General features: G+C 38.0%; 1 protein-coding gene across 1 annotated transcript in view; it reads right to left on the reverse strand.

The window, feature by feature from the left end:
• The window catches only part of MCF2 (MCF.2 cell line derived transforming sequence), an 80,637-nt gene that overhangs the window by 15,208 nt on the left and 38,086 nt on the right, over window positions 1-27,343 (reverse strand). The window contains exons 13-22 of the mRNA XM_037052635.1: window positions 22,754-22,791; window positions 19,586-19,674; window positions 18,230-18,296; window positions 17,430-17,545; window positions 17,256-17,325; window positions 15,344-15,436; window positions 13,202-13,294; window positions 10,319-10,444; window positions 9,423-9,644; window positions 988-1,080 (exon numbers count right to left, since the gene is read on the reverse strand). Coding sequence (XP_036908530.1) covers window positions 988-1,080; window positions 9,423-9,644; window positions 10,319-10,444; window positions 13,202-13,294; window positions 15,344-15,436; window positions 17,256-17,325; window positions 17,430-17,545; window positions 18,230-18,296; window positions 19,586-19,674; window positions 22,754-22,791 — 1,007 coding nt within the window. The remainder of the gene's footprint in view (window positions 1-987; window positions 1,081-9,422; window positions 9,645-10,318; window positions 10,445-13,201; window positions 13,295-15,343; window positions 15,437-17,255; window positions 17,326-17,429; window positions 17,546-18,229; window positions 18,297-19,585; window positions 19,675-22,753; window positions 22,792-27,343) is intronic.

The raw sequence follows: 27,343 nt of genomic DNA on the forward strand, positions 1-27,343 counted from the left end.
CAAAAGGTTATAGGTTTGATTACAGGTCAGGGCACATACCTAGGTTGCAGGTTCAATCCCTGGTCCAGGCACATATGAGAGACAACCAATCAATGTTTGTCTCTCACATTGATATCACATTGATATTTCTCTCTCTCTCTCCCTCTCATATCAATAAATGTATCTTTGGGTTAGGATTTAAAAAAAGATAGCAGGAAGTCTTATATCTCAATCAAACCAAGAAAACATTTTATGGACTATAATTACGTAGTACAGAACTGAAACCAAGAAAAAAACATCACTGGGCACTATCAACAGACAACAGCACATTCACCCATGACAAGTCCTGATACAAATATTGAAATGAAAACATCCTCTTGCAATGTTCTCTCTCATTCCTTTCCCCTTCCCTCAAATAGGTTGGACCTTACAGCACATCTGGCCAGGGGCTTCAGAAACAATGATCAAGTCTGAATCATCACATTGCCGTGTCTTGTAATCAGGTGATCTCCAAATGTCAAGCACAAAAGGAACTCAGAACTATTATCAATCTGTAACCCTAGAAACTTGATGGGGACAGAGAAGCCCCTGCCAAACTTTTGGCTATCAGCTACAATTCACAAATCTCCTAGTAAGGTTGCGAAAACATAAAGCCTTAGAAAGTACCATAGGCATATCTCAAGTTAAAAAGTCACTAAAAAAGTGTTCAACTACATCACAAAAAACAATAATGAAACAATATTTAAGTGATCTACGTGAGAGGAATGAGAAGGTTTTTTTAATATTTTATTTATTTATCTTTAGAGGAGGAGGGAAGGAGAGAAATATCAATGTATGGTTGCCTCTCGTGAGTCCCCTGCTGGGAACTGGCCTGCAACCCAGGCATGTGCCCTGACTGGGAATCGAACCGAGATCGTGTGGTTTGCAGGCCTGCGCTCAATGCACTGAGCTACATCAGCCAGGGCTGAAGCTTCGTAATATAACTAGAGTAATTTTTAAATGACCAACCTGGACAATATAAATTTCTTCTTTCCCACCATACCAGATTTCAAACTTGCGGTTATCTCCTTTTACATGTTCAGTGATTCCAACTTCTTCCATCTATAATATGCAAGTCAAAATTTTCATGAGCACTTTAATTTGAATATGAAATGACGTTAAACCTACCCCTATCATATTCTAAATGAAACAGAATGTCTTACTTGGGAAAGTATACATTTTATATTCAAAGAATATGAAATAATATTTTGATCACAGACATGAGTATTTAAATGTTTCCACTGAATTACACACTTATAGTACAGACTACATGCTCCATTACAGTGATTAAAACAAAGGTTATCAATGTGAATATCCAAGTAGTCCATCTAATATCAAATTATGTTGTAAAGTAACTGTACACTCTGAAAACAAATTATTGCATCAAACATAGAAGTAAAAGTAATCAAACATCAGTGCAAAATGTCATCTAAAATTAAATAGTTCTTTTAAATAATCATTTGCAAGATAAATTAATGTTACAGATTATTACTTATCTGTAGAGAAACCCCACAAGTTACAAAGATCTGATTTATATGGGGCAGGGGAAAATCAGCCAGGTACACAAGCAACCCCTGTATTTCCACCAGTCTCTCAGCCTCTCTAGAAGACAAATAATCTGTCATGGGAGGATGTCTTCTTGTACTCAGTGAAAGTTTTATACACAATATCCCTTCCTTGCCACAACTTTTTTTCTCCTCCCTATGATTGTTCAAAGCAGAGCCTCTTCCATTTTCATTCATTCTGTGCTGCTCTAGCATGGTTCATTCCATTTTGAGCAATTTTACTCCCTTTTACAACACACATTCTCCTTCAGTTCCCTTCTGCCTTCTTTTTCATTCAATTCCTGACTAATTATCTAAAGGAATATCTCACTCTCCATTCCACTTAGGAGCCCAGGAAATGGCCCAAATTAGGGCTGATAAGTTTTAATAGTAGTGCTAGTGAGACCCTCATATCAAGGAAAAGAAAAGGAATGACTAAGAAATAAAATGGGACATATAAATGCAAGAGCCTGTGACATCCACCCTGAATGTTGTCAGAAATTACTTTCAGAATGCCCCCAAACATCTTTCTATTACTATTCAACCACTCTAAGCTACTTTTGCTCAAACATTAGAATTTAAGATAAATAACAATCTCATATTCAATACTATTTAAATTGATTTTGCCTCAATACATGATTTTGTCTCAATAACATAAGATAGAAAGCACAAGTGCTTCAGAGTCCAAGAGGCTACAGTTGGAATTGCATCTCTACCATTTACTAGCTATGTGTCTTGGTACAAGTTGGTTAACCTTTCTGAACTTCAGTTTCCTCAATTATAAAATGGGAAGAAAATCTATTTCATAGAGATGATATACAATTAAATAATAGGCATTAAATGCTTAGGTCATGCACTTTGCTTTTTAGAGTATTAGTTTGCTTTCTCAACTTTCCCTTATTTGAATTGCAATAGTTTTTGTTATTTTTCATTGCACATATCTAGTACATCATTATACAGTAAATAAATTTTTTCAAGTTGGCAGATCCCAGGCATGGGGTGGCAACGGGCAGACCAAATGAGCACACAAAGCAGCTGGCTGACCATAGTCACACATGCACACGTAGATAAACCAGGCAAAGGAATGAGCAGTGAGACAGACAGCGCAACCCAGGGCCCCAGCTATGGGAATTAAAGCTTAGAAGCACTGATTAAATAAACTTTCAGGGGTTGAGGTGCTTGGAGAGGCTCCCAGCTTCATGAGAGAATTTGTTGGAGAGACCCACAGGGTCCTACAATGTACACAAACCCACACACCCAGGAACCAGCACCAGAAGGGCTCAATTTGCTTGTGGGAAGTGGCAGAGGGGACTGAAATCTGAGAAAGAGGACAACAAATGCCATTGCTCCATCTCTGACCCCGCCCCCACATACAGCATCACAACCCAGCAACTGGGTTGCCCCACCCTGGTGAACACCTAAGGCTCTGCCCCGCATATGTAACAGGTGTGACCAGACCAAAACATTATGGCTCAAGCAGAAGAACAGTTCAAAGCCCCAGAGCCAATACTTCTAAGCAACCAAGAGATAGCCAACCTATCAGATGCACAGTTCAAAACACTGGTAATCAGGATGCTCACAGACTTGGTTGAATTTGGTCACACATTAGATGAAAAAATGAAGGCTACACTAAGTGCAATGAAGGAAAATGTACAGGGAACCAATAGTGATGGGAAGAAAACTGGGATTAAAATCAATTGAGTAGACCAGAAGGAAGAAAGAAATGACCAAACAGAAGAGAATGAAGAAACAAGAATTCAAAAAAAAATGAGGAGAGGCTTAGGAACCTCCAGGACATCTTTAAACATTCCAACATCCAAATTATAAGGGTACCAGAAGGGGAAGAGGAACAGCCACGAGTGGAAAACTTATCTGGAGAAATAATAAAGGAGAACTTCCCCAGTCTGGCAAAGGAAATAGACTGCCAGGAAGTCCAGGAAGCTCAGAGAGTCCCAAAGAAGTTGGACCCAAGGAGGAACCCACCAAGGCACATCATCATTACATTAGCCAAGATTAAAATGAAGGAGAGAATTCTAGAAGCAGCAAGAGATAAGGGGACAGTCACCTACAAAGGAGTGCCCATCAGACTGTCAGCGGATTTCTCAAAAGAGACCTTGCAGGCAAGAAGGGGCTGGAAAGCAATATTCCAAGTCAGGAAAGGCAAAGACCTACATGCAAGATTGCTCTATCCAGCAAAGCTTTCATTTAGAATGGAAGGGCAGATAAAGTGCTTCTCAGATAAGGTCAAGTTCAAGGAGTTCATCATCACCAAGCCCTTATTCTATGAAATGTTAAAGGGACTTATCTAAGAAAAAGAAGATAAAAACTATGAACAGTGGAAGGACAGCAAACTCACAGTTATTTACAACCACACCTAAAACAAAAGCAAATGAAGAGGACAGCTAGATCAGGAGCAGAACCATAGAAATGGAGATCACAAGGAGGGTTAGCAACAGGGGAGTGGGAGGAGGAGAAGGGGGGAGAAGGTACAGAGAATAAGTAGCATAGATGATAGGTAGAAAATAGACAGTGTGGAGGGCATAAGTAGTGTGAGAAATGTAGAAGCTAAAGAACTTGTGACACATGGACATGAACTAAAGAGGGGGAATGGGGGTAGGGGGTGTGCAGGGTGGAGGGGAATGAAGGGGGGAATGGGGCAACTGTAATGGCATAATCAACAAAATATATTTAAAAAATAAATAAAATAAATAAACTTTTTCAAGTCACCCTGGAAAAATATCCATTATATTTAGCATACAATACTGTTCTCAGCTCCAAACAATTCACCTATAAATGATCCACTGGTATACAATCCATTTGTAATTTGTAGATTGTATATATTTTCTCAAATATCAGAACATATAGGCTTTTTTAAAAGCTTTCTATTCATTAAATGTTCACTGTATCATGAACATTTACTCAGTTGAGAACCAATAGGCAGAATTAAAGGTCTAACTATATGTGTATAGTTATATATAATATACTATACAATAAAGAACATATAATAAAATTTGGCTGATTCTATAGTTACACCCTGTGGTCTCTGCTTTATCCTTCGTATTTTCATTGATGATTCCTCATAGCTATGAGTATGTTTTATTATAAAGCATTTTTATCTCACCATGTCAAGTGTTCAGCGCCCCAACTCTTAACTGAATTGTCCAAGATTAGGAAAGTTTGAAGATGTCACCTACCTTGTTAAATGTCACCCAGTAGGTGAAGAACTCTGGGGTTATACCTAGTCACTACCAATAGTTTCCCCCCCTTTTTACTGTTGAGTGCTTATAAATATCATTAACTCATTTGATCCACATAGCAATTGTATATAAGTAGGAACTATTATTAGCCCATTATTCCCAGGTGGAGGATGTGAAAGCTAAGTTCCAGAGAGGTGAGTCATTTGCCTGAGAGCACATAGCTAGTCAGTGGTGCCCTGCAGCTATGAATTTCTCGTGGTGACATTGGCTCACAAAACTATGCAGTTTCACATGTGTAACTCAACAAGCATCATCTGCACACAGCACCGTGTGCCCATCGTCCAAGTCAAAGTAATGTTTCACCCCCACTTATCCCCCCAAATAACTACCAATCAAGACTTTTATCTCCGTTTCTGGGATAGAGTTTAGTTATTTGGGCGGGGGCGGGTATTACTAGGAAATTGATCTTGAATCACATTAACAAAAAATGTAGCTAGTCTTAGCCCTGGCCAGTGTGACTTAGTTGGAGCATCAGCCCATATGCCAAAAGGATGCAGATTCCATTCGGGGTTGGGGCACATAGCTAGGTTGTGGGTTTAATCCCCAGCCAGAGCACATAAGGGAGGCAATTGATCAATATTTCTTTCTCACACTAATGTTTCTCTCTCTCTCTCTCTCTCAAATCAATAAACATATCCTCAGGTGAGGATTTAAAAAAAATGTAGCTAGCCTTAAGTGCTATGAAGCATTAGAAGCAATACACTAGGTATAAAGCAGTAACATGGCTGTACCTTGAAAACAGTTTTTGAGATCAAAATAAAGAAACTGAGAATTCTAACAGAATGCAATTAATATATATTAAAACTACATGTACACAGAACATTAGTATACATGTATCAAGAACAAACAAAGTGAATGATAAACATCAAATAAATTAAAATGGTTGCTACAAGGGTAGAGTGGAGGTGTGAAGAATGGGCATTAAAAAAGAATGAAGGAAGGAATGAAAAAATGAATGAACAAGAACAGGCTTCCCAGCACAGTGTATTAAGGGCTCGGACTGTGGAGACACCTGCCTGGGTCTAAAGCAGCAGTGCACCACTGACTAGCTATGTGCTCTCAGGCAAATGACTCACCTCTCTGGAACTTAGCTTTTGCATCCTCCAAATGGGAATAATGGGCTAATAATAGTTTCTATTTGTATACAATTGCTACGTGGATCAAATGAGTTAATGATATTTATAAGCATTCAACAGATACTAGGGCATAGTAAGCACTATGTTTGTTAATTTTTTTTTAAATGACAATAATGAATGCATAAAGTGAAGACTCTGAAGAACTCAAATCTCTCCATCTGACTAACTTTAGGGACCTATCTTAGGGACCTTCTTTTGCATAGAAAAGGTCAAGTTAAAATGCAGCACACAATCATTACCAAGTACATTGTCAGGCCAGGGAATTGCAGCTTGACATGATGAAGTCAAGGCACCAGTACACTGACAGTGAGAGAGAAGTTACTCAGCTGTAGAGAGCATCTGCACTGATCCTCTCTACCAAGGAGAAGACTTTGAAACCGGTAAACTAACTGTTGCCAAACACAATGACTAGTAATGCTAGCAATGATCTAATTCTGGAATCTCATGATAGGTAAGGAAGAGGAAGTAAGCATAGTGAGGCTTAAGAATAGCCTAACTTCCAGCTTTCTTTGTGAGAATCATCACCAGTTTCCTAATAATCCTAGTCTAAATCCTTGTAAGCATCACTGACTAATCCTTTTTATTACAAATACTAAGAGTTATTGGGGAACCAAAGAAAAATCTAACTCATTTTTCCCTTCCAATGTCAGGTATTTATTTCCTGTATCTAATAAGTCAACAAGCCCATTTGTGTGCCTTTCACCAAAATGTTTCTTGCATCTATCCCATCTGTTTCCACAGTGACTACTAGTTTGAATTCTCATGATGTCATTACCTGATACCAGTCTGTCCTTACTCTAATGTATTCTAGAAATATTCTGTTGGTGGGTCCATCATTGTGACAAATTAAAGGCAACATGAAAAGTCAATACAGCCCTGGCCGGGTGGCTCAGTTGGTTGCAGCATCATTCCCATACACCAAAAGGTTCAATCCCTGGTTGAGGCGAGTATAGGAAGCAACTGATCCATGTTTCTCAGTCTCTCTTTCCCCCTCACCCTTCCTCTCTCTCCAAAATCAATGAACTTATCCTCGGGTGAGAATTAAAAATATAAAAAGTCAATACAAACAAGAAACACTTAGGTATTAAATAGGTTATCCCACAAGTAAAAAAGTGAACCAAATGAATTTGGGGCAAGCACATTTATGAAGGTCAAATACCTTCCCAAGAAATAGGTATACAGAGATCAAGAGATCTGAACCCTGTCAGAGATCAGCTGCAAATTCTTGGTTCTCAACTGGTGTTTATTAGAGACATAAAAGACCCTTCGAGATTTGAAGGGCTTCGGAGGTGCATTGCGAATATCAAAGGAGCAGCTGGGCATCTGCTATTTTAAAAAGTGAGCATTTTAAAGAAGTTGTGACACTGCTTTGAGCTCAGAAGCAACCAGGGAAAGTGGACAGTAGGAAGTTAGTTGTAAACCTGGTGAGGAACCTTATTAGGAGCGGCATGGAACGGGTGACCCTCTAGAAACAGTGAAAAGCAGGGTCTGCTTATCTAGTAGCCTGCTGACACAAACACATCTCAGAACACTCTGCTTGTTCTCTTCATCATTGCTGATAAAAATTACATCAATTCTTAAATGTATGAGGGGGGACCCCAAAAAAACCAGTTTATTTATAAAAAAATGGTATATTAATTATTACATGTTTAAACTCCAGTCACCTACAAAGTACTCTCCATTTGATGCAATACATTTATTGAGACTTTTTCCCACTGCTCAAAACAGTTTTTGAACCCAATTTTGATGCCTTTTCGTGTTTCTGATGTTTTTTGTTTCACCTCTCCCATATCAGCAAAATATTCCCTTTGAGGGCTTTTTTCATCCAGGGAAACAACAACAACAAAAAGTCACTGGGGGTGGGATCAGGTGCATAGGGAGTATGAGCCATGGGGGCCATGTGTTTTTCAGGCAAAAACTGCTGAACACTCAGCAGAGTCGGGGCAGCTGTGCTCCCAAATAACCCATCATGAAATGGGTAAACATACTGAAAAAGAGTCTTCAAAAAATATTCACTGAAGCCAAACACAGCCTCTCACAACAACGCCAGCTGGTACACTGATACAGATGGGTTCCTAGACCACTCACCTAGCAGAAGAAGCCTGGACTACAAGGGGCCCACCCTCCAGAAGATAATTTGGGAATAAACTCCCTTGTATAACAACTACGAAAGAACATGTTCATGAAAATGACATAAATGATAGTTGTTAGAGAATCAAGAGTAATAATTTTCTCTATTTTCCAAATTTTCTCTAACAAATGCTATAGTGCTTTTAAATTTGAAACTTGAAAGAAAAAATTAATTAGGTGTAAAAAACTCAAATTCACCAATTACAGACTCATGTAAAATGGAAGTTCCTCTTGTCAAATGTCAGGCCTAGCTGGGAGTATCATTGGACCAACTGCGACTTCCTCAAACAATATTCCTCTCATTTTCATGTCAAACCAAAGGTGGGTAGGATTGAGGGTAGGAATTGGGAATGGCTGGGGTGGGGGGAGTGGTGGGGGAAAATGGAGAAAACTGTACTGGAACAACAATTAAAAAATGAATAAAATAAATAAAAACTAGTATTAGAACAGAATGCAAATTTGGGTTACAGGAGAGGAGAAAGTCATTTCAAAGGACAAGACAAGACAGGTGTGAATAGGATTCAGCTGTAGGTGGGTTTGAACACCCAGGAAAGGAGATGCCAGGGAACAGAAGGAGGATACAAAAAAGGAAGGTGGGGATTTGCTAAGCACATATTCATTTGTAAATTATACTGAGGAAAAGGAAGAAACAGTTTCCTTCTAGTCTCTTCTGTTATAAAGGCTCCCTGCTACCAAGACCAGGAACTCCACCCCGTACCAGTGGTAAGAGTGTTCATGCAGAAGCCAAGTCACTTATTATTTCAAACTATGTTCTGCAGGGCACTAGGGAGCCCGCTTGGAGACTGCCAAGGGTTGGAGTAAGAGAGGAAAGGATGGAGGCAAAGCTCTGCTCTCCCTCATTCATTTCAGGCAGAGAAGTTCTGCTTTATCTGACTTCTATATAGGATTGCTACTTAAGATTTTGTTGGTGAGAGAAACAGGGGAAGAGGGAGGGGTTAAAGGGAAAAAACCTTTCACTTATAAAATAAATAAGCCTTGGGGATGCAATGTACAGAATGGTGACTATAGTTAATAATACTATAGTGCATATTTGAAAGTTACTAACAGAGCAGATCTTAAAATTTCTCATCACAAGAAAAAAATTAACTATGTGGGGTATTGGATGTTAACTGAGCTTATTGTGGTGATCATTTCACAATACATAGAAATATCAAACCATTGTTGTCCATGTGAAACTAATGAAATGTCATGTGTAAATTACACCTCAAAAGTATGTGCCATGAAAATATAAAACCCACCTATTCGAAATGAAAAAGCACACAAACTTGAAAATATATGTGAAAGAATATTACGTTATACAATTCAAATTGTCTTACTTTTAAGGAGTGCTTAAAACTGTATGATGGGTATCTAAGGGAACCTTCTCCGCTTTCAACACGCCTTTTACAAAAAACAATGGCTTTTTCATACAAGAAAAGGTGCCGCTGCATTGGTTTGAATCTAGCAAAATCCTTCATTTTTGTAGCGCCTTTTTTGTGTCCAATCCAAACACTGAATGCACCTTGTATTATCATCTTTCCCAGATCATTTAAGTTTCCCTAGAATGGAAAATCAAAACTCATTAGCACAAAGCAGAGCTACATTCAGATTTCTGACATCAACACTATAGTGTTTAGCTTGAACCACTAAAAACCCTGAAGCATAATTGATAAGCTTTTAAAATTTCATCATTAATTTTTATTTTAAAACATGCTATGTGTCAAATAGTTACAAAATTACTATGAAGTGAAAGATCTGAAAAGCTTCCCTTTCCCTGCCTTCAGGTCTCCATGTGGAGGTAGTTGAGACAGGGTAACTCTTCCCCACTCTTTCTTGATCCCGATTGATGATGGCATCAACCAGTCCAAATTTTCTCAATGGCTGGTGGTAACTAAGGATTTGATCTTTTTCTTCCATATCTATCCTGGACAAGGTCAAGGAGCAATTCTGGGGCAATATGTCTCCTTAGAAGACCCAAATATTCCTTCAGGCAGGATAATTCAAAGTCTGGACTTAGAGGCAGACTTCTGGGGACAAGAGGGATGTCACAAATCCATTTGGCTAGTGATCTGAAGCCAATTCTCTACTCAGCATTATCACTAATAAGGCTGACATTTGGGTCACCTCCATTTGTCTGCCTCTTCTTATTTCTCAATGGGTTCCAAGAGAGGAAGAAAGGGATATGAACATGCTTACCCCCTTAAAATTGTGGTAATCATTGAAGTCTACTTACAATATAGCCATTTATTGCAATCTGATGCATAGAGTCATTAACTGACTTCAGTAAATCCAGCATTGTGTCAAGTGCCTCCTTTAATTGTTCATATCCTTCACAGTCTTTGCTATATTTTAATAATTCCTGTAATTAGAAGTCAAGAATTAAACTTAATAGTAGGCAGACATCAATAGCTGAAGAAAATGAACAAAATTTTGGCTAACATGCTTCCAAGGAAAAATTTCAAATAATGTCACTTTTTGTTTTTTTAAATATATTTTATTGATTATGCCATTACAGTTGTCCCACTTTCCCCTCTTCACTCCCCTCCACCTTGCACACCCCCTCCCACCCACATTCTCCCTCTTTAGTTCATGTCCATGTGTCATAAGTTCTTTAGCTTCTACATTTCCTGTACTATTCTTGCCTCCCCCTGTCTATTTTCTACCTATCATCTATGCTACTTATTCTCAGTACCTTTTCCCCCTCTCTCCCCTTCCCACTCCCCTGTTGATAACCCTCCATGTGATCTCTATTTCTGTGGTTCTGTTCCTGTTCTAGTTGTTTGCTTAGTTTTTTTTTTATGTGTGGTTGTTAATAACTGTGAGTTTGCTGTCCTTCCACTGTTCATAGTTTTTATCTTCTTTTTCTTAGATAAGTCCCTTTAACATTTCATAGAATAAGGGCTTGGTGATGATGAACTCCTTGAACTTGACCTTATCTGAGAAGCACTTTATCTGCCCTTCCATTCTAAATGAAAGCTTTGCTGGATAGAGCAATCTTGCATGTAGGTCTTTGCCTTTCCTGACTTGGAATATTGCTTTCCAGCCCCTTCTTGCCTGCAAGGTCTCTTTTGAGAAATCCGCTGACAGTCTGATGGGAACTCCTTTGTAGGTGACTGTCCCCTTATCTCTTGATGCTTCTAGGATTCTCTCCTTCATTTTAATCTTGGCTAATGTAATGATGATGTGCCTTGGTGGGTTCCTTCTTGGGTCCAACTTCTTTGGGACTCTCTGAGCTTCCTGGATTTCCTGGAAGTCTATGTCCTTTGCCAGACTGGGGAAGTTCTCTTTATTATTTGTTCAAATACGTTTTCCACTTGTTGCTCTTCCTCTTTTCCTTCTGGTACCCCTATAATTTGGATGTTGGAATGTTTAAAGATGTCCTGGAGGTTCCTAAGCCTCTCCTCATTTTTTGGAATCCTTGTTTCTTCATTCTTTTCTGTTTGGTTGTTTCTTTCTTCCTTCTGGTCTACTCCATTGATTTGAGTCCCAGTTTTCTTTCCATCACTACTGGATCCTTGTATACTTTCCTTCACTTCGCTTAGTGTAGCTTTCATCTTTTCATCTAATTTGAGACCAAATTCAACCAATTCTGTGAGCATCCTGATTACCAGTGTTTTGAACTGTGCATCGAATAGGTTGGCTATCTCTTCAGTGCTTAGTTGTATTTTTTTCTGGAGCTTTGATTGGTTCTTTCATTTGGGCCATTTATTTTGTCTTGATGCACCTGTTATGTAGTGAGGGGTGGAGCCTTAAGTGTTCCCCTGGGCAGGGCAACCCAGTTTCTGGGTTGTGATGCTGTATGTGGGGCAGGAGTCTCAGAGGGAATAATGGTGCTAGCTCCACTCTCTGCCAGATTTCAGTCACTTCCCCCACTTCCCACAAGCAACTTGGGCCCTTCTGGTGCTGATTGCTGTGTGGGTGGATTTGTGTATGTTCTAGGACCCTGTGGGTCTCTCCAACAAACCTTCCTGTGAGGCTTGGAGTTTCTCCCACTGCTGCCTCAACCCCCACAGGTGTTTTCAGGCTTTATTTTGAGGCTTTATTTCCCTGCACTGGGACCCTGGGTTTCAGTCTGTCTTGCTCCCCAATTTCACCTGGTTTATCTGCACACAAATGTGGGACTGCCTGGTCCGCCAGCCGCCTTGCACACCACACCCCTCTAAAATCCACTCCCTCGCTGGGTCCACCTGCTGTTCTGCTTTGCCTCAAGACCCCTCTGTCCAGGTGCCTGACTCCTCCCCTCCTACCAGTCTGGATGAATGTGTGTACTTTCACTCCTTGGTTGTTGGACTTCCATACAGTTCAATTTTCTGTCAGTACTGGTTGTTATTTTGTTTCTAAATTTTTGTTGTCCTTATTTTGGTTGTGTGAAGAGGCACAGTGTGTCTGCCCATGCCTCCACCTTGGCCTGAACTCCTAATGTCACTTTTTGAGTAGTTTCTTTTAAGCGTTATTTGTCACATTAGTACTATATTTAATAACAATATCCAATCAGAGAAGACATGGAATACTGAGTAAGCACTGTGAAGCAAAACACATTCAATACTTTTGTAGCTAAAAAACAAAACTGTTATGATATACTAGAGATTAGTTTATAAAGCAACTGTACATTTTTTGGTCCTCTAGATACAGCAATTTATTTAATTTAGTATGTATATACAATAGAACATTGTGAAAATACATTTTAAACCAAGCTCTGCTGCATTCATAATTAACACAACATTTCACATTATACACAGGATGTACCATATTCACTTTCCATTGAGAAGACCCATATAAAATGTAGTTGCAAAACTCTAAGAAGTATTTGCTTAGTTCTTCTTAACAACAATAAAAGTTTTGCAGCAAATGTTATACATATGCTATTGTAACTTGAATGGATAGTTTAATAGCTAGAAGGATGCCTGATATTCTCAGTTTTACAACTATGCCTCCAGTATTTGCATAGCCAGTGAATTGAGGGCCATAATGCACTGATCCTGCCACTAAATCTAACCTTCATAGTCATTGACTCTGCCCACTCTTAGTGCTTCCTAGTCAGCTACTTCCTTTTTAATGGCTTTGGCACATCTGACCCAAAGAAGTAAATAAAGAAGCAAATGTTTAATGTACTTACTTTCAACAGTAACTGATATTTAGTGAGTCGTTGCACTGGTTTGAGTAAATAGGAGTCCAGACCAAGTCTGTGTTTTAATTTTCTTTGGCATTCCTGTCATTAAAATATAATTATCAATCAATTTAAATTAAGACATATACCTGTCAAAATGCCAAGTGATTAGAGCCAATGCATACTGATTTCTTTTGTTAAGTTTTTTATTTATTTATTTTGGACAGAGGGGAAGGGAGGGAGAAAAAGAGGGAGAAAAACATCAATGTGTGGTTGCCTCTCATGCGCCCCCTACTGGGGACCTCACTTGGCCAGCAACCCAGGCATGTGCCCTGACTGGGAATCGAACTGGCAACCATTTGGTTCCCAGGCTGGTGCTCAATCCACTGAGCCATTCCAGACAGGGCGCATACTGATTTCTTAACTCGCAATTTTCTTACCAGAAAATTGCTGTTACACATGGTATGGTCATTAGAGCCAGAAAATTCTCAAATTTCAAAGACTAAGATTTACATATAAATTCACATTGATGTAGAATGTTTAAAAGGTAAGAAAACAATGAGTAACCATACATGAACATTACTAAAAAGTTCTTCAATATATCCAAGAAATCAGCTCCATAGGCCAAGGCCCAGAAAAGAAGTAGGTTTTAGTGAATATAAATCAGACTGGGCATGAGAAAAGTTTTTTTTTTTAATATCACAAGAAAAATACAGTCCTCATCAACTGGTGCTATATTTCACTTAATTACTGCCTCACTGCCACTACAAATATAAGGGTCATGACTTTGGGTCCTGGGAGCATTGTAGGGTCCATAGGAAGGACAAGATGGGGGCTGGATAGGATGGAGAAGTGCAGAACAGAAAAGGGGTGGGAGAGGTTACACCTATGTAAGATCCAGGCCCCCTTCTAGATATGGATACAATCCAATAAATAATCTAATTTAAACAGTCATCAACTTACAGACATAGTGGATAGACACATGCATTGAACTCTCCTCTCTCATGAAACCCAACTACAATGATGGGAAAGTTATTTTTACAAGGCAAAATCCAAGTTACAAAGATGGGAGAGGAAGAATCACTGACAAAATGTGGAAACTGGAAGCCAAACTGACAAGTGTTTAACTGATCATACAGGAGAAAGTGAATCTGAAGTTGACAGAGGGGAAAGCCAAGGAGCAATTCAATTTATGTTATAGAACACTTTTCCCGCATCCACCATGAATTACAGACACCAAGTACCTCTGAAAGTGGGAGGTGAGAAATAGGGTTTGAAAAAAATGGTTGTTGAAAATCTGTTTAAGAAGTCATTAAACGTGCCCTGACTGGCATGGCTCAGCTGAATGAGCATCATCCTGAAAAGCTAAAGGTCTCCAGTTGGATTCTGGCCAGAGCACAGGCCTGGGTTGCAGACCAGGTCCCTGGGTAGGGGCGTGCACGAGAGGCAACTGATCACAATTTCTCTCACACGTCAATGTTTCTCCTCCTCTTCTTCTCCCTTCCTTCCCCTCTATCTCAAAAAATAAATAAATAAAATTTTAAAAATATTTATATAACTCTTCTACTGGGAAAGTTTGAGGTAGAATTAAGAATAATAATACCTAAAAGATTGAGTGAAAAAAACAACTGCAAGAAAAACAAAAGGAAAAGAAAACCACCATCTTATGGCACATAATTCATCCAAGCATAGAAATCATGGGGTCTTAATAATTTAACATTGCATACCACCTTAAGCAAAATTATGATACAACTATATTAAATGATTTGGAGGGAAAAAGTATGTTTATGAGTGTGGAGGCAGATGGGGCAGCTCTTCATAGTCCATGGTGGAAAGTAGCAATATAAGCATTTCGCTACCAAAGGAAGTAGCTAAAAGAGCTGAAAGCAGTTGCTTCTGGGGATCAGCATAAATGCGGTCATGTGCATGTGCATGCATGTGCATGTGTGTTTGGGGGAGGGTAAAATTGCTCTTTAATCAATGTATGCATATGTTGAAAATCTGTATGTGTATATTGATTATCAATATATGTATATATTGATTAGAGTACTTAGAGTACTTTGACCTTCAAGTAGAAACTAAATTTATAAATAAGAAATATCCCAATATCTTCCAGAAAGAGTATATCCAAAACCAGAAAAATTACTATACCTGGAAAAAGGCACATTCTGAATACTTCTTCCACACTGCCTCTGATCTGGGCTTATTCTGACAATACTTTTCGTACAACTGAAAATCAGCTTTCTGTGATAAAAGTGAATTCAAACATATTATCAATGTGTGACCATGTACTTTTCTTATCAAGAAAGGCTGAGTGAGAGTGAGTGTGGCTAAGCATTACAGGGAATGCGGCCTAGAGAGCTGCCACATCGGCAGCAGGTCAGGAACAGCACGCCTATCAGACCAGGTAGCTGGACACATAATTCTCCCAGTAATTTCATAACTTCCACTTCCCAAGTTTGAGAGTTAGAGTGAGAAAAGCCTTCTCTGAATGTATTATAAAAGCAACCCCATATTTTCACAACCATGAGCTAATAGGATACCAAAAAATACTATCTTTGTATGCTGTTAGTCACCTGGTTCCCTTGTAAGTGAACTTATAGCTAACTTTCAAGGTCCTTGGTTTATTGTTAGGAAATCATCATTGTACCATAACCCATTATGGTACAATGGGTTGTGTCTATGGTACAAAGACATCTGCCCATGCTATTCTCTCTCCCTGGAATCATCATTATTTGACCCTTTTCTAATGGGCTGACTCCTACTAACTCTTTAACAATTCATCTCATGAGTCATCTCTTCTATAAAGCCATCATTTATACCTCTGGTCTACATAAGATGCACCTCTTCTTGGCCCCTATACGTCCCTTTGTATATCTCTAACATAGTACAACTCAAACTGCATATAGTGGATTCCCTGTTTTTCTCCATGAATATTCTCAGGCTTGGTAACCACATAGCCTAGCACAGTGCTTGGCCCATAGTGGTTCTACTAGATGGCTGTTGAATGAATGAACATATCAAAAGGCATTAATTAAACTAATACTGGTTGCCAAGAACTCTGCTAACTTTATAAGAGATACGAAGATGTAAAGGATTTGGACCCTGCCTCAAAGAGTTTTCCATGAAGTTGGAGTTTGAATATGTGTAAAGATGCATAGTAAATGTAAAATCCCTAATGAGTAGCACAGTCATTAAGTCCTACAGGAGTCCACAGGAAAGAGAGACTGCTGTTGCTGAGGGAAGAATCTGGACAGAGTTTAAACATGTTTAAAATTAGGGTATGTTGAGAAAGGTAACAACACGAATTTCTTTCTTAACCTTAATGTTTTGTCAGTCCATAAACACTTTCTGAAATATCTATTAGGAAGCTTTCAATAATCACTCTTTACAATTGACCCTCAAATTAAGACAGAACTGTTATGTCAGGAACAGGAGGAACTAGATAAGCAGAGAACATTCTGAGAGGAAACTCTAATGGAGGAGAGTATGATTACAAAACTTGAGAACTCAACTGTATTAAGTACGCTCTTGAAACATGGAGAAATGAGGCTCCCTGACTGATCTCACAGAATAAAAAGAAGAGCTCTCTGTTTCTGCAAATATCCTGTGATAGGTGCCGTGGATCTGAATGCCAGATTACATTTGATTCTACTAAGACTTCGCATGTATTACAAGAAAACACCAAGGCATCTCTTAGGCTAAAAATTAACCAAGCCAAGAATGGTTGGACTAAGATAATCCCCAACTCTCACATCTTCATAGCGAGGATGGTTGCTTAAACTCCTGGGATCACCCAGGGGTCAGTGGTCACAAGCTGAGCCATTGAAGCATTTGCTAGCACAGAACACAATGGCCATTTGCAAGCTCTTGATACCCCCATTGCACCAGCTTCTGTAACAAAACCTAGTTTAGCATTAAATACTTGCTGGAGTGATGTGTCTCCTCTAAAAACAAAGACATAAGAAACAATACCTACCTTGTCTCTAAATCTGTTCTTATAAAATGAGCTGCTATTTTGGTGGTCCATATTTATATATTTTTAAATAATAATTGAACTAACCCTTTCCAGGAAACAAAGTCCCACTCTTTCTGGAGCATCAATGCAATTTTCCAGGCGGCTCATGAAAAGGCTATGAAAATTTCAGAGAAAAAAAAGAAGATATTTTTATGTGAAATAATTGGTCAATTGCCCTTTAAATAATACCATGAACAATTCAATTCAGCAATTACATACTTTTTATGAAATTCATATATTTCTGCCATATTTCCAAAGAGAACATCCTTTTTATTTCTCAGGAGAGGTGGCACAAGATCAAACATCTCTGGATTGTCCATCTCCGCTCTATAGCCCTATCCAAAATAAATACATTCATTCATTTACAAATATTCACATTAACGGTTGATTGGGCCACCAAAGGTGTAAGTACAGCAAAATGCGTAGGGGATTAGTGCATGAAACTGTAATTTTAACAGTCAAGTCTTCTAGTTCTCAAATGTATTCATTATCATTACTATTTTTTTAAAGTAGGACAAGGAAGTGAAGGTTTTCCACTCAATGGGTAGATCAAAGTGACTGCTCTTTGGCCTTCAGGGTAGTTTTATAGAGTATGAAACAAAACAGAAGCAAGTATGAAAAATTATATTATCGACTGTCAATAAGTGTTTAGGTTTTTTCAGACTAAATTCATACTATGACATTTGTATGAAATGAATGTTTTTCTCCCATTTTTGGTTCTTTACATCACAATCTCTAAATAGCACAATGGGAATAGTTAGAGCAACCTGCTGTATCCCTAAAAGAACAGCTTTTCTCTTCTGTAATAAATTGTGAATCCACAATTCTCACTCCTGAGGGGGGACCTGAATATGTACATCTCACAAACATGCAGCCTCAAACCATAACAGAAATACGCAGTGATGCCTTGGGACCATCAAGGAAGGATGGAAGAAAAAGAAGACTGCCCTAATCACTTCCTAACGGATAAAGCAGGGAGCGTTTAGGAAAAGATGGGAAAAATGCAATGAGTCCCTTACCAACAAAACCGTAAACAGCTCGCAAACATACACCTTCTCAGTCTGTATCAGCTCATTCAGGACATGGCTAAAAGAAAAGACCATATTTATCCATTATTTTTATCACTTCAGAATTGTATTACAATGTTTCAGTCATTATCACTATAAATTGTCTAATGTAAAAACTGTCTATTCACAGGAACTACCAATGGTTTTAGTTTTATTATCAAAATATAAAATTAATTCTATGGTTTCTAGAATAAGTACCAACCCCAAGATAAGATTCTAAAATATATTTAAAAGAAATGGGAGCAGGGCTCAGAAGTTATTTTTAAATGAAAAAAAAAACATTATTTCTAACTCACTAAAGCTTAAGAATCTAAAACCTCACAATCTCTACTACTAAAAATCTGAAACATGTTTTTTTTTTTGGGGGGGGGAGGCAGCACAGTTTCTGAGCTATAGTTCCCTCTCTAATTCCCTCGCCCTCAAAAAGAAATATTAGCACTTTAGGAATAAATTTTCCCTTTTCTTGGTAATGTTCTGAAATTTTCCAAGACATTAAATGGATTTATTATAGTGGTTTTTCCAAGTATAAATCATACTTAAGTTTCTGTAGTAAGTTTTGTCACTGTATCTTTAAAATAAAATACATTTTCTTTCCCATGTCATTTCTAATTGACATCATATTTAACATTCCTCAGTCCATAATATAACTCTCTTAATTTAACTTCTATCTTTGGCCTCTTTTTTTTTTAAAGTTTTTACCCTTTAAGCATTAACATTTAACAATCATATACACACACATAGGGTGGCGCAAATGTAGGCTTACAACAGTATGTATGTGAAACACAGTTTCTCCCTATATTATTATTTATTAATTGTATTATTTTCCATACAAGAAACTGTATACCTACATTTTCCCCACCTTATATATGTCCACATATACCTTGCCCTAAATACTGACTAGTTACAACTGTATGGTAAAAAATTTTAAAAGTAGATATAGTTATGTGTGGAATATTAACAAAATACTATAAAAGTAAACAAAACAATGATTATTAATATCTATAAAATAACATTGTACATATACATAATCCTTTGTAGCTTTTGGAACACTGTCCCATTCACTCTGACCTGTTTTACATAAAAGGAGATTAAGATTCTGAAAAGCTCTAATTTTCAAGTCATGTAAACTGAGCATTGGTTGGCCAGGCCCAAATCCAAGACTCATATCTTGTCTAGTACTCTTTTCATCACACCCCACATAACCCACACTGTGAAATCAAAATCCCAAGCATGTTCTCCTTGAGCACTGAATTGGTGACTCCTACTGGTAGATTGTATATGAATGTCTGTTAGTAAAATAAAAGATACTTCTTTAAAATATCCAAGTCGCTGTTACTGTCCAAACTGGAGGATGGAGCAGAACTTGTCTTCTGCAGACAGTCATGCACCACTTCAATCTGAAATGACAAAAATAACTGAATTATCATCTAAGCAGGTATAATTTCTTCTTTCAGGAAACCAAGTTCAAATTAATTTTTCTCTGGTATTGTAGATAAGTTGAAAAATAGGATTATTATTCCTTCAGACATAATATGCACTAGTAAAAAATGATTTGAGCTGCTTAAGAGAACAGATTTAACATATTAATTAGAATTTATTTTATGTATTAAGTAATGTTTCATTTACTGGGCACTTTGGGGAAAAAGGGTCAATTCACAAAAAGTTGATTGTGCAAATAACTGAAGTTTATTCACTGAAGAACCAAAACAGCCTTTTAACCTTAATGATTTTTAATGGAAACTTTTCTAGACAATATTACATAAGTCCTTGAAATCTTTAACCAAGGATACAGAATACCATGGCCCCCTTTCCCACTGACTCAGTGACATCAGTCATGAACATGAGCCCTGCCTGATACAGCTCAGTGGATTGAGTGTCAGCCTATGAACCAAAGGGTCATTAGTTCGATTCCCAGTCACGGCACATGGCTGGGTTGCAGGCCAGGTCCCCAGTAGGGGGCGTACAAGAGGCAACCACACATTGATGTTTCTTTCTCCTTCCCCTCCCCTCTCTCTAAAAATAAATAAATAAAATCTTTTTAAAAATCGTGAACACGAATGACATGATAAAATTTAATGGCAGACTCCAGGGCTAGTAACATATGAAGAAGTGTCTGTTTCTTGAAATGGCTATAACCTGTTCATCTGTCTCTGTTCTCTGCCACATGTCAGTTTTTGCCCCAGGTGACTTCCCTGATCCTCAACTGCTGCCTTATGTGCAAACTCTATAGGGCTCGGTCTGCCTTACTGAGTCGACTACATGAAATTTATCACAAAATGGGATTATTTGCTCTTCAGAAGCATCTGAAGTATTCCAAGGATCCTGTTTTCATTGGACAGCTGAGATGTGCAGAAAAGGCTAACCTCCGAGTAAATGTGGCATTACTTTGTAACAACTAGAACCCAACATGAAGTATGGAATCTATCAGCTACAAAGCATTTCCACAGAATATGACCTGCTGATTACAAATGCAGGTAGAAAGGAACAAACATTTCTCGACTACTTTATATGCAATATATTGTACAGGCACAGTCCTAGGTCCTTAAAATACATCATTATATCAAATCTTAACAGCAATTTAGCAAGTTATGGCACACTCATCCCCATTTACAGGTAGGAAAACTGAGGCTCAGAGAGGTCTAGCAACAGGTCCAACATTGCATACCTAGTAAGTGATGAAACAAAGGCAAGCCTATGGTCTGCCACCCATGTCATGCTCCGCCACCCATGTCATGCTCCCTCTTTAAGAATGTGTTTCAGCCCTGGCTGGTGTAGCTCAGTGGATTGAGCATGGGCCTGCGAACCACCCGATCGTGGTTCGATTCCCAGTCAGGGCACATGCCTGGGTTGCAGGCCAGTTCCCGGCAGGGGACACACCAGAAGCAACCATACATTGATATTTCTCTCCCTCTCTCCTTCCCTTCCCCTCTAAAAGATAAATAAATAAAATCTTAAAAAAAAAGAATGTGCTTCAATTTATGTCTGCTCAATGTACCAACTGTTATCATTTTAATACCATAATTAAGACTGAAAATACTGCATACTCCACTTATCAGATAGGTATACATCATTTACTTCTTTTTTTTAAGATTTTATTCATTTATTTTTAGAGGGAAAGGGAAGGAGAGAGGGAGAGAAATATTGATGTATGGTTGCCTCTTGTGAGTCCCTTGCCGGGAACTGGCCTGCAACCCAGGCATGTGCCCTGACTGGGAATCGAACCGCGATCGTGTGGTTCGCAGGCCTGCGCTCAATGCACTGAGCTACACCAGCCAGGGCCATCATTTACTTCTAAAGGGTTTCTGAAACACAAGTTTGGAGAGTTCTGAAACATCAATTTATACTTTTAAATACATAAAGATTGTGCAAATTGACTTGAATTGGAATAATGTGTCCATTTGGAACAAGGCTCACCAGCTATAAATCTCACTGAGAAACTGTACACAACCACAGCCTATTTTTTTTCTGGGAGATATGCAAATGAATACACAGAGCTGAATGTCATGGTAGTCGTGAGTTAAAACTAGAACCGAAAGACATGTAAGACTATGGAATTAGACTATGGAATTAGTCTTGGCGCTCAGCCTGCTTCCTTACTGAAACCAGAAATTGTGGCTGTACAACATGATAACCAGGTGTGGTATGTCAGTATAGGCCATTCGCTAGCCTGCTAATAACTGTATAAAACCCTGAGAACACTCCCATGTGTACCATATGCCACACATTTTTCAAAGTACTTCATAAGTGTTAGATTGTTTTATCTTTACACCAATTCCATGATGAGGGCACTCTATTATTATCCCCATTTTGTAGAGAAGGAAACTGAGTTCCAGAGAATTTACCGGAGGTTATACAGCCAGGCAGTGATGGAGCTGGGATTAAAAACCAGGCAGATTAGCTCTACGATCTGTATCACTATGACGAACTGCCTCCTGGAGACATATTCTTGTCCTTATTTATCATCAATAATACGCAAAGAAAATGTAGGGTATTGCAGTTATGATGAGGCTACTCTCTGCAGATACCAGAATATGGGTAACTGAGAAGGAGCTGTATATTTATAGGGAAAAGCAAAAATGCCTTTTTTGAGCCCGAAGTATGGTCCATTAAAATTCATCCTTTGTCCATGCTTTGCAGGACTACAATTACTTGTGAAAGAAATTTCCTTTTATAAAAATGTGCAACACTTATTTGTGTTTATTGAGGTGAGGTGGAGGGAAAAGATGCTGGAACTTACATGAGATACTCTACAGAAATTATTCTGAACTTGACCCGAGACTTGAGAATCTGCTCATACATCTGGGGATATGCCAGGACTGCAATTAGACACAATGCAGTAGCAGTTTTTTCTTTTAGATGACATAGGCTTTCAAATGCACAATACTGGTTGATTAAATTAAAATACGGTTTAATTTCCCATACCAATTCTGCAACCACAGCAATAAAGCCAACTTTGAATTAATTAATGGTATTTACTTTTAAGTTCCTCTGACTTTGTTTCCAAATCTTCTTCCCTGGGAGAGAAATGTAAAAGAATAATTTCAGATCAGAATGAAAATCAACACTTTTAATAAAAACACATGAATGTTTATTAAATAGAGAGGTCATAATATTACAATGTCTTTATATTATTAGCATTTTTAGATCACATTATACAAAACATTTGAAGGGTTAAACTTAAGTATATGATCTCAACTTCTCATTGAGTATGATTTTGCCATGTATTAACTCTCATCAAACATTTGCTTGATCGCCAAGCAAGCATGAAGTGAGGTGTTATTATTTACAATTTATTTGCAGATTTAGTGCTCATTTGACACATATGCAATATTATATTGTATATACTTTCTTTTCCTCCTTCGCAGGACCCATTGCAAGGTACATTGCAAGGGAAAGGCTATGCTTTGGTTTTCTAAATTGTATATTCACTTTCATTTATTTTAAATATATTTTGTATATAATTTTATATATAAATTTTGTGTTTATATCATAATGTATAAATATTAATTAGACTTACTGGCACTTATAATATAAAATCAATTTCTCAATAAGTAGCGATGCCCACCACTTTAAAGACACCTGATACAGAGATCTGAACTGATTTGCTGGGTCAAAAAGAGTTTGGGGGGAAAAGTCTAAATTTAACTAATAATTATAGCATTTATTTGCCACTTACAACATGCTGGCACTCTTCTAAGCACTGCACATGCATTTTCTTTTTTAATCCTCAAATTACCCTAAGAGATAAATACTACTTCTACCCCCATTTTAAAGATAAATAAGGAAGGTTAATATCTTGTCCCAGAGGCAGAGGTGGTATTCAAATTCAAACCATGTACTATCAGAATCCGCGTTTCTAACCCCTACATAAAACAATATTTGTGAAGCATGTTAAAACGCTAAAACAAAACAAAACTAAAAACAACTTCATCAACATTCCAAGCTTTAATCTTTCTGTTCTTGCTGCTTAATCTTTTCTTTTTTCTTTCTGTTTAATCTTTCTCTTCTGTTTAAAAAGGGTGAGCCCCTATATTGTTAAGCGAGGAGTCCAGATGTTTCTACAAAGACCAGGGCATGGTCCACTCAAAGACTAGGTCGTTTAAGCTCCTAATTCTCAGGGCTGCTGAAAAGGCTGCCACCCACACAGGCTGCATGGATCTCTCCTCTGCCTGGAAGAAACTTCGTTTTTGTCTTTTCCTCCTCAGCAGGAGCCATGGCAAGGCACACTCGGGGAAAGGCTCTGTTGTCATGTTCTCTAAATTTTACACTTCACTTTCACTTATTTAAAATACATTTTATATATAAACTTTATGTGTATATAATCATATAAATACAAATTAGACTTACTGGTAATTATCATACAAAATCAATTCCTCAATAAACACTGGTGTCCACGACTTAAAAGACACCTGATATACAGATCTGAACTGATTTACAAAGGTAACTTAGGGAGCTCTGCTAATTAGCTGTGCTAATTAATTATTAGCAAGTGCATTAAGAGATGAAAAAGGAATATTTACAACTTAGGACAAATGCAAGTTTTTCTGAGAAGCAAGATAGAGTAATTAATTCTTTTAACAATGAAAATATGTATATAATATTATTGAGTGCCTATACTATGCGCTGAGCTCCGTGTTTGGTGCTAAGGATATAAACATGAATTGTACACAGCTCCTGTCCTTACAGAGCTTACAGTCTATCGAGAGAAACACAGAACAGGAAATAACACTAACGCTGAGAAGCAATGAAGGGGGGACTTGTTATCACATGGCTTGAACATCTAACTGAACTGGGTACAGGGGAGGAGAAGCAGGAAGGAAAGGCTTATCTAAAGGAACTAGCAGAGGGAAAAGGGAGAGGGACAGGAACAGTGTTCCTGCGAGAGAACAGTATGTGTGAAGTGCAAAGGTAACTAAGGGCATTTGAGAAGGGAAAATAGGGAGACAGGGAAACTACTGAAGCTGTCCAGGCAATAGATGATATTAGGTTGGATTACGTAAGTTGCAGTGAGAAATAGCAGTAAAAATGGAAAGAAGTGGACTTTGTTTGACTGATTACAGATGGGGCATGAACGACAATGGGGAGCCAAGGGCCTGGGAACCATGGTGCTGTTTGCTGAGATGAGAAACACAGGAAGGACAGAAGGCTTGCAAGAGAGAAGTGATCAGTTTGTGGTATGGAGTCCGAGTTGTCTACAGGAAGTTTGAGGAGGCAAACCATAAATGCAGGTTGGATGATTAGGAGAAAGATTGAGACTACAGTTACAGATTTAATAGCTCAAACCACATTTTACCCCTCATGGATGATGTTCTTCCCTAACTTCCCTCTGTATTAAATGTTAATTCAACAAATATTTATTATCTCCTGCTAGGTGCAAACAGGCACTATGCTAGGTACAGGATTCTACTTGATGCAAATTAATAAAAACCAAAAACAAAGAATAAGAACAGTTTGACGTCTTTTATGAAACATCAACACTTACGTTTTGATTTGAACAAAATTTCTATACCTGGCCCGGTCATTAAAACTCTTGGAGAATTATTTGGGACTGACTATTAACTCCCATTATATAACTCATAGAGCAATTAGGTAAAATGAACGGTGTTTGTAGCATACGTAATACTTTGATTTAATTTGTAAACCTGTAAACCATGATGGGCGATGAACAAAATCATTTATCTAACCATGTCATTTATTCAGTAAGCTGCCTTCTTCCTTATAAATACATTAGGCAGTCTGAAACTGTACCAAATCTAACCTACTCCCAACAAATACTTTTGTTGTGGATGACACAAGAGTATAAAATGAAAGAAAGTTTGATGTCTTTTAACACTGCCAACTGTCTTTTTTTATTTTCTGTTTATGAGTCGTCATTCGATGAAAGAGCTTAATCTACTTTTTCTATAATCATTCTCCAGGGCTAAGTTTCATACAGAGAGAATAATCAGTGGTTATTATGAAAAAGAGAGAAAGTTAATTGTAGGCAAAATGCAAGAATGAATGCTGCTGGGTTTAGATGCCAAACTGGTTTTTCGTGTACACAAACTCAGAAAAACGTACTGATGAAAAGAAATAAAGATGGGCTCCCTTGGCAAAAAAGGTTACATGCTTGAAAGAAAGAGCATCCAACTCCCGCTGCAGAAAGTATAACACCATTATATAAGAATATCAGAAAGAAGAAATGAAACAACACAAAACAGAATGTACTTTTAGTGATTAAGGTGGGGAGTGGAATTTGAACAGTCTTTTCAGAACCATGTTTCTCAATCCAAGGTGTGTGCCACTGCTGGACCCCTTTCAAGAAGCCACATATTTAGAGGACTATAAAGCAAAAAACCTTAGTCAGGATAGTCCAGTTTATTGAGTACTTCTTATATTGTACAATTTCTTTCACAAGAACCCTTTGAAACCAGTAGGTGTTAATGTTCTCATTTTAACAGACAAGGAAACTGAGGCTAAAAGAGGTTATGTGAACTGCCAAGATCACATAGCCAGTAAATGAAGGCAGAAGTCTGAGATCTTAGGAATATCAACCTGTTCTATTTTCATTCTCATAGTTATTGGTTTTTAGCTTCTTATTGGTTTTTTTTGTTCTTTTTTACTTTTCCCCCATATCATCTCAGTGAACATTCTTTATTTGGGGGATTGTTTATAGTTTTGTGAGTATATGTTTATATTTCATAACTACTAGTTATACAACTTGGATTGTCTTAACCTAATTATCTGCTTTTTTCACTCCTTTTTAATCTGATCCATGCTGGGGCTGAGCTGAACTTTTATACTCATTATCCCTGGCTCAACCTTTCTCTTAATTTCCAAGTAGTTCCCATACATTAATAAAGTTTCTGATTCTCTCAGGTCAGAGAGACAAAATTTAGTCCCTTGTTCACTCAACTCACCTAAGGCTCCAAAGCCAAGCCTCTCCCCCTACCAACAGGCCCCAGAGGCAGCTCAAGGTAACCCTAGGAGCAATAGAGCCACCTCATTTCCAGAGTAGTTCAACAACACAGTGAGAATAATTATTTTACCCCACAGAACACAGAAAGGAAAATGTATATTACATGATTAAAATGAGTCAACAAAGATTAAGACCAGAAAATGGAACCTGTCACAGGTGATTACCAGCAAAATCATTCAAATTACTTGCACCTATTTAGAAGAGGCAATCCATTCTATTACCTAAGCCATTCACTTACAAGAAGCTTATAAGAACCAAGTTAGTTTATCAAGTAATAAAAAAATGCATGAGTGCGTGCAGGCACACGTGTGTACCACTTTCATATGCCTTCCTCTGTCTGCTGAAAAAAAGCATGAAGTTGAGGCTGGTATAAATGTTCACATTCACTGCATGGCTGGAGTATTCAGTGCAGACCAGCACTGTCCTGGGCTGTATTAGATCACTACTGTGGTGCCAACGTCAACTGCTGCCTGTGCAATATAATCACACATGATCAACAATGCTTAAATACAATTTCAACTTATCAGGATTAAAGAACAAATTCAGCATTTATATCAAGAATAACAAAGTAAATCCGAGCAGAAAAAAAAGAGGTAGAAAGGGTAAGA

Source organism: Sturnira hondurensis, unplaced genomic scaffold (genome assembly GCF_014824575.4).
Source record: "Sturnira hondurensis isolate 20B ecotype Veracruz unplaced genomic scaffold, ASM1482457v3 Scaffold0007487, whole genome shotgun sequence".
Lineage (NCBI taxonomy): Eukaryota > Metazoa > Chordata > Mammalia > Chiroptera > Phyllostomidae > Sturnira > Sturnira hondurensis.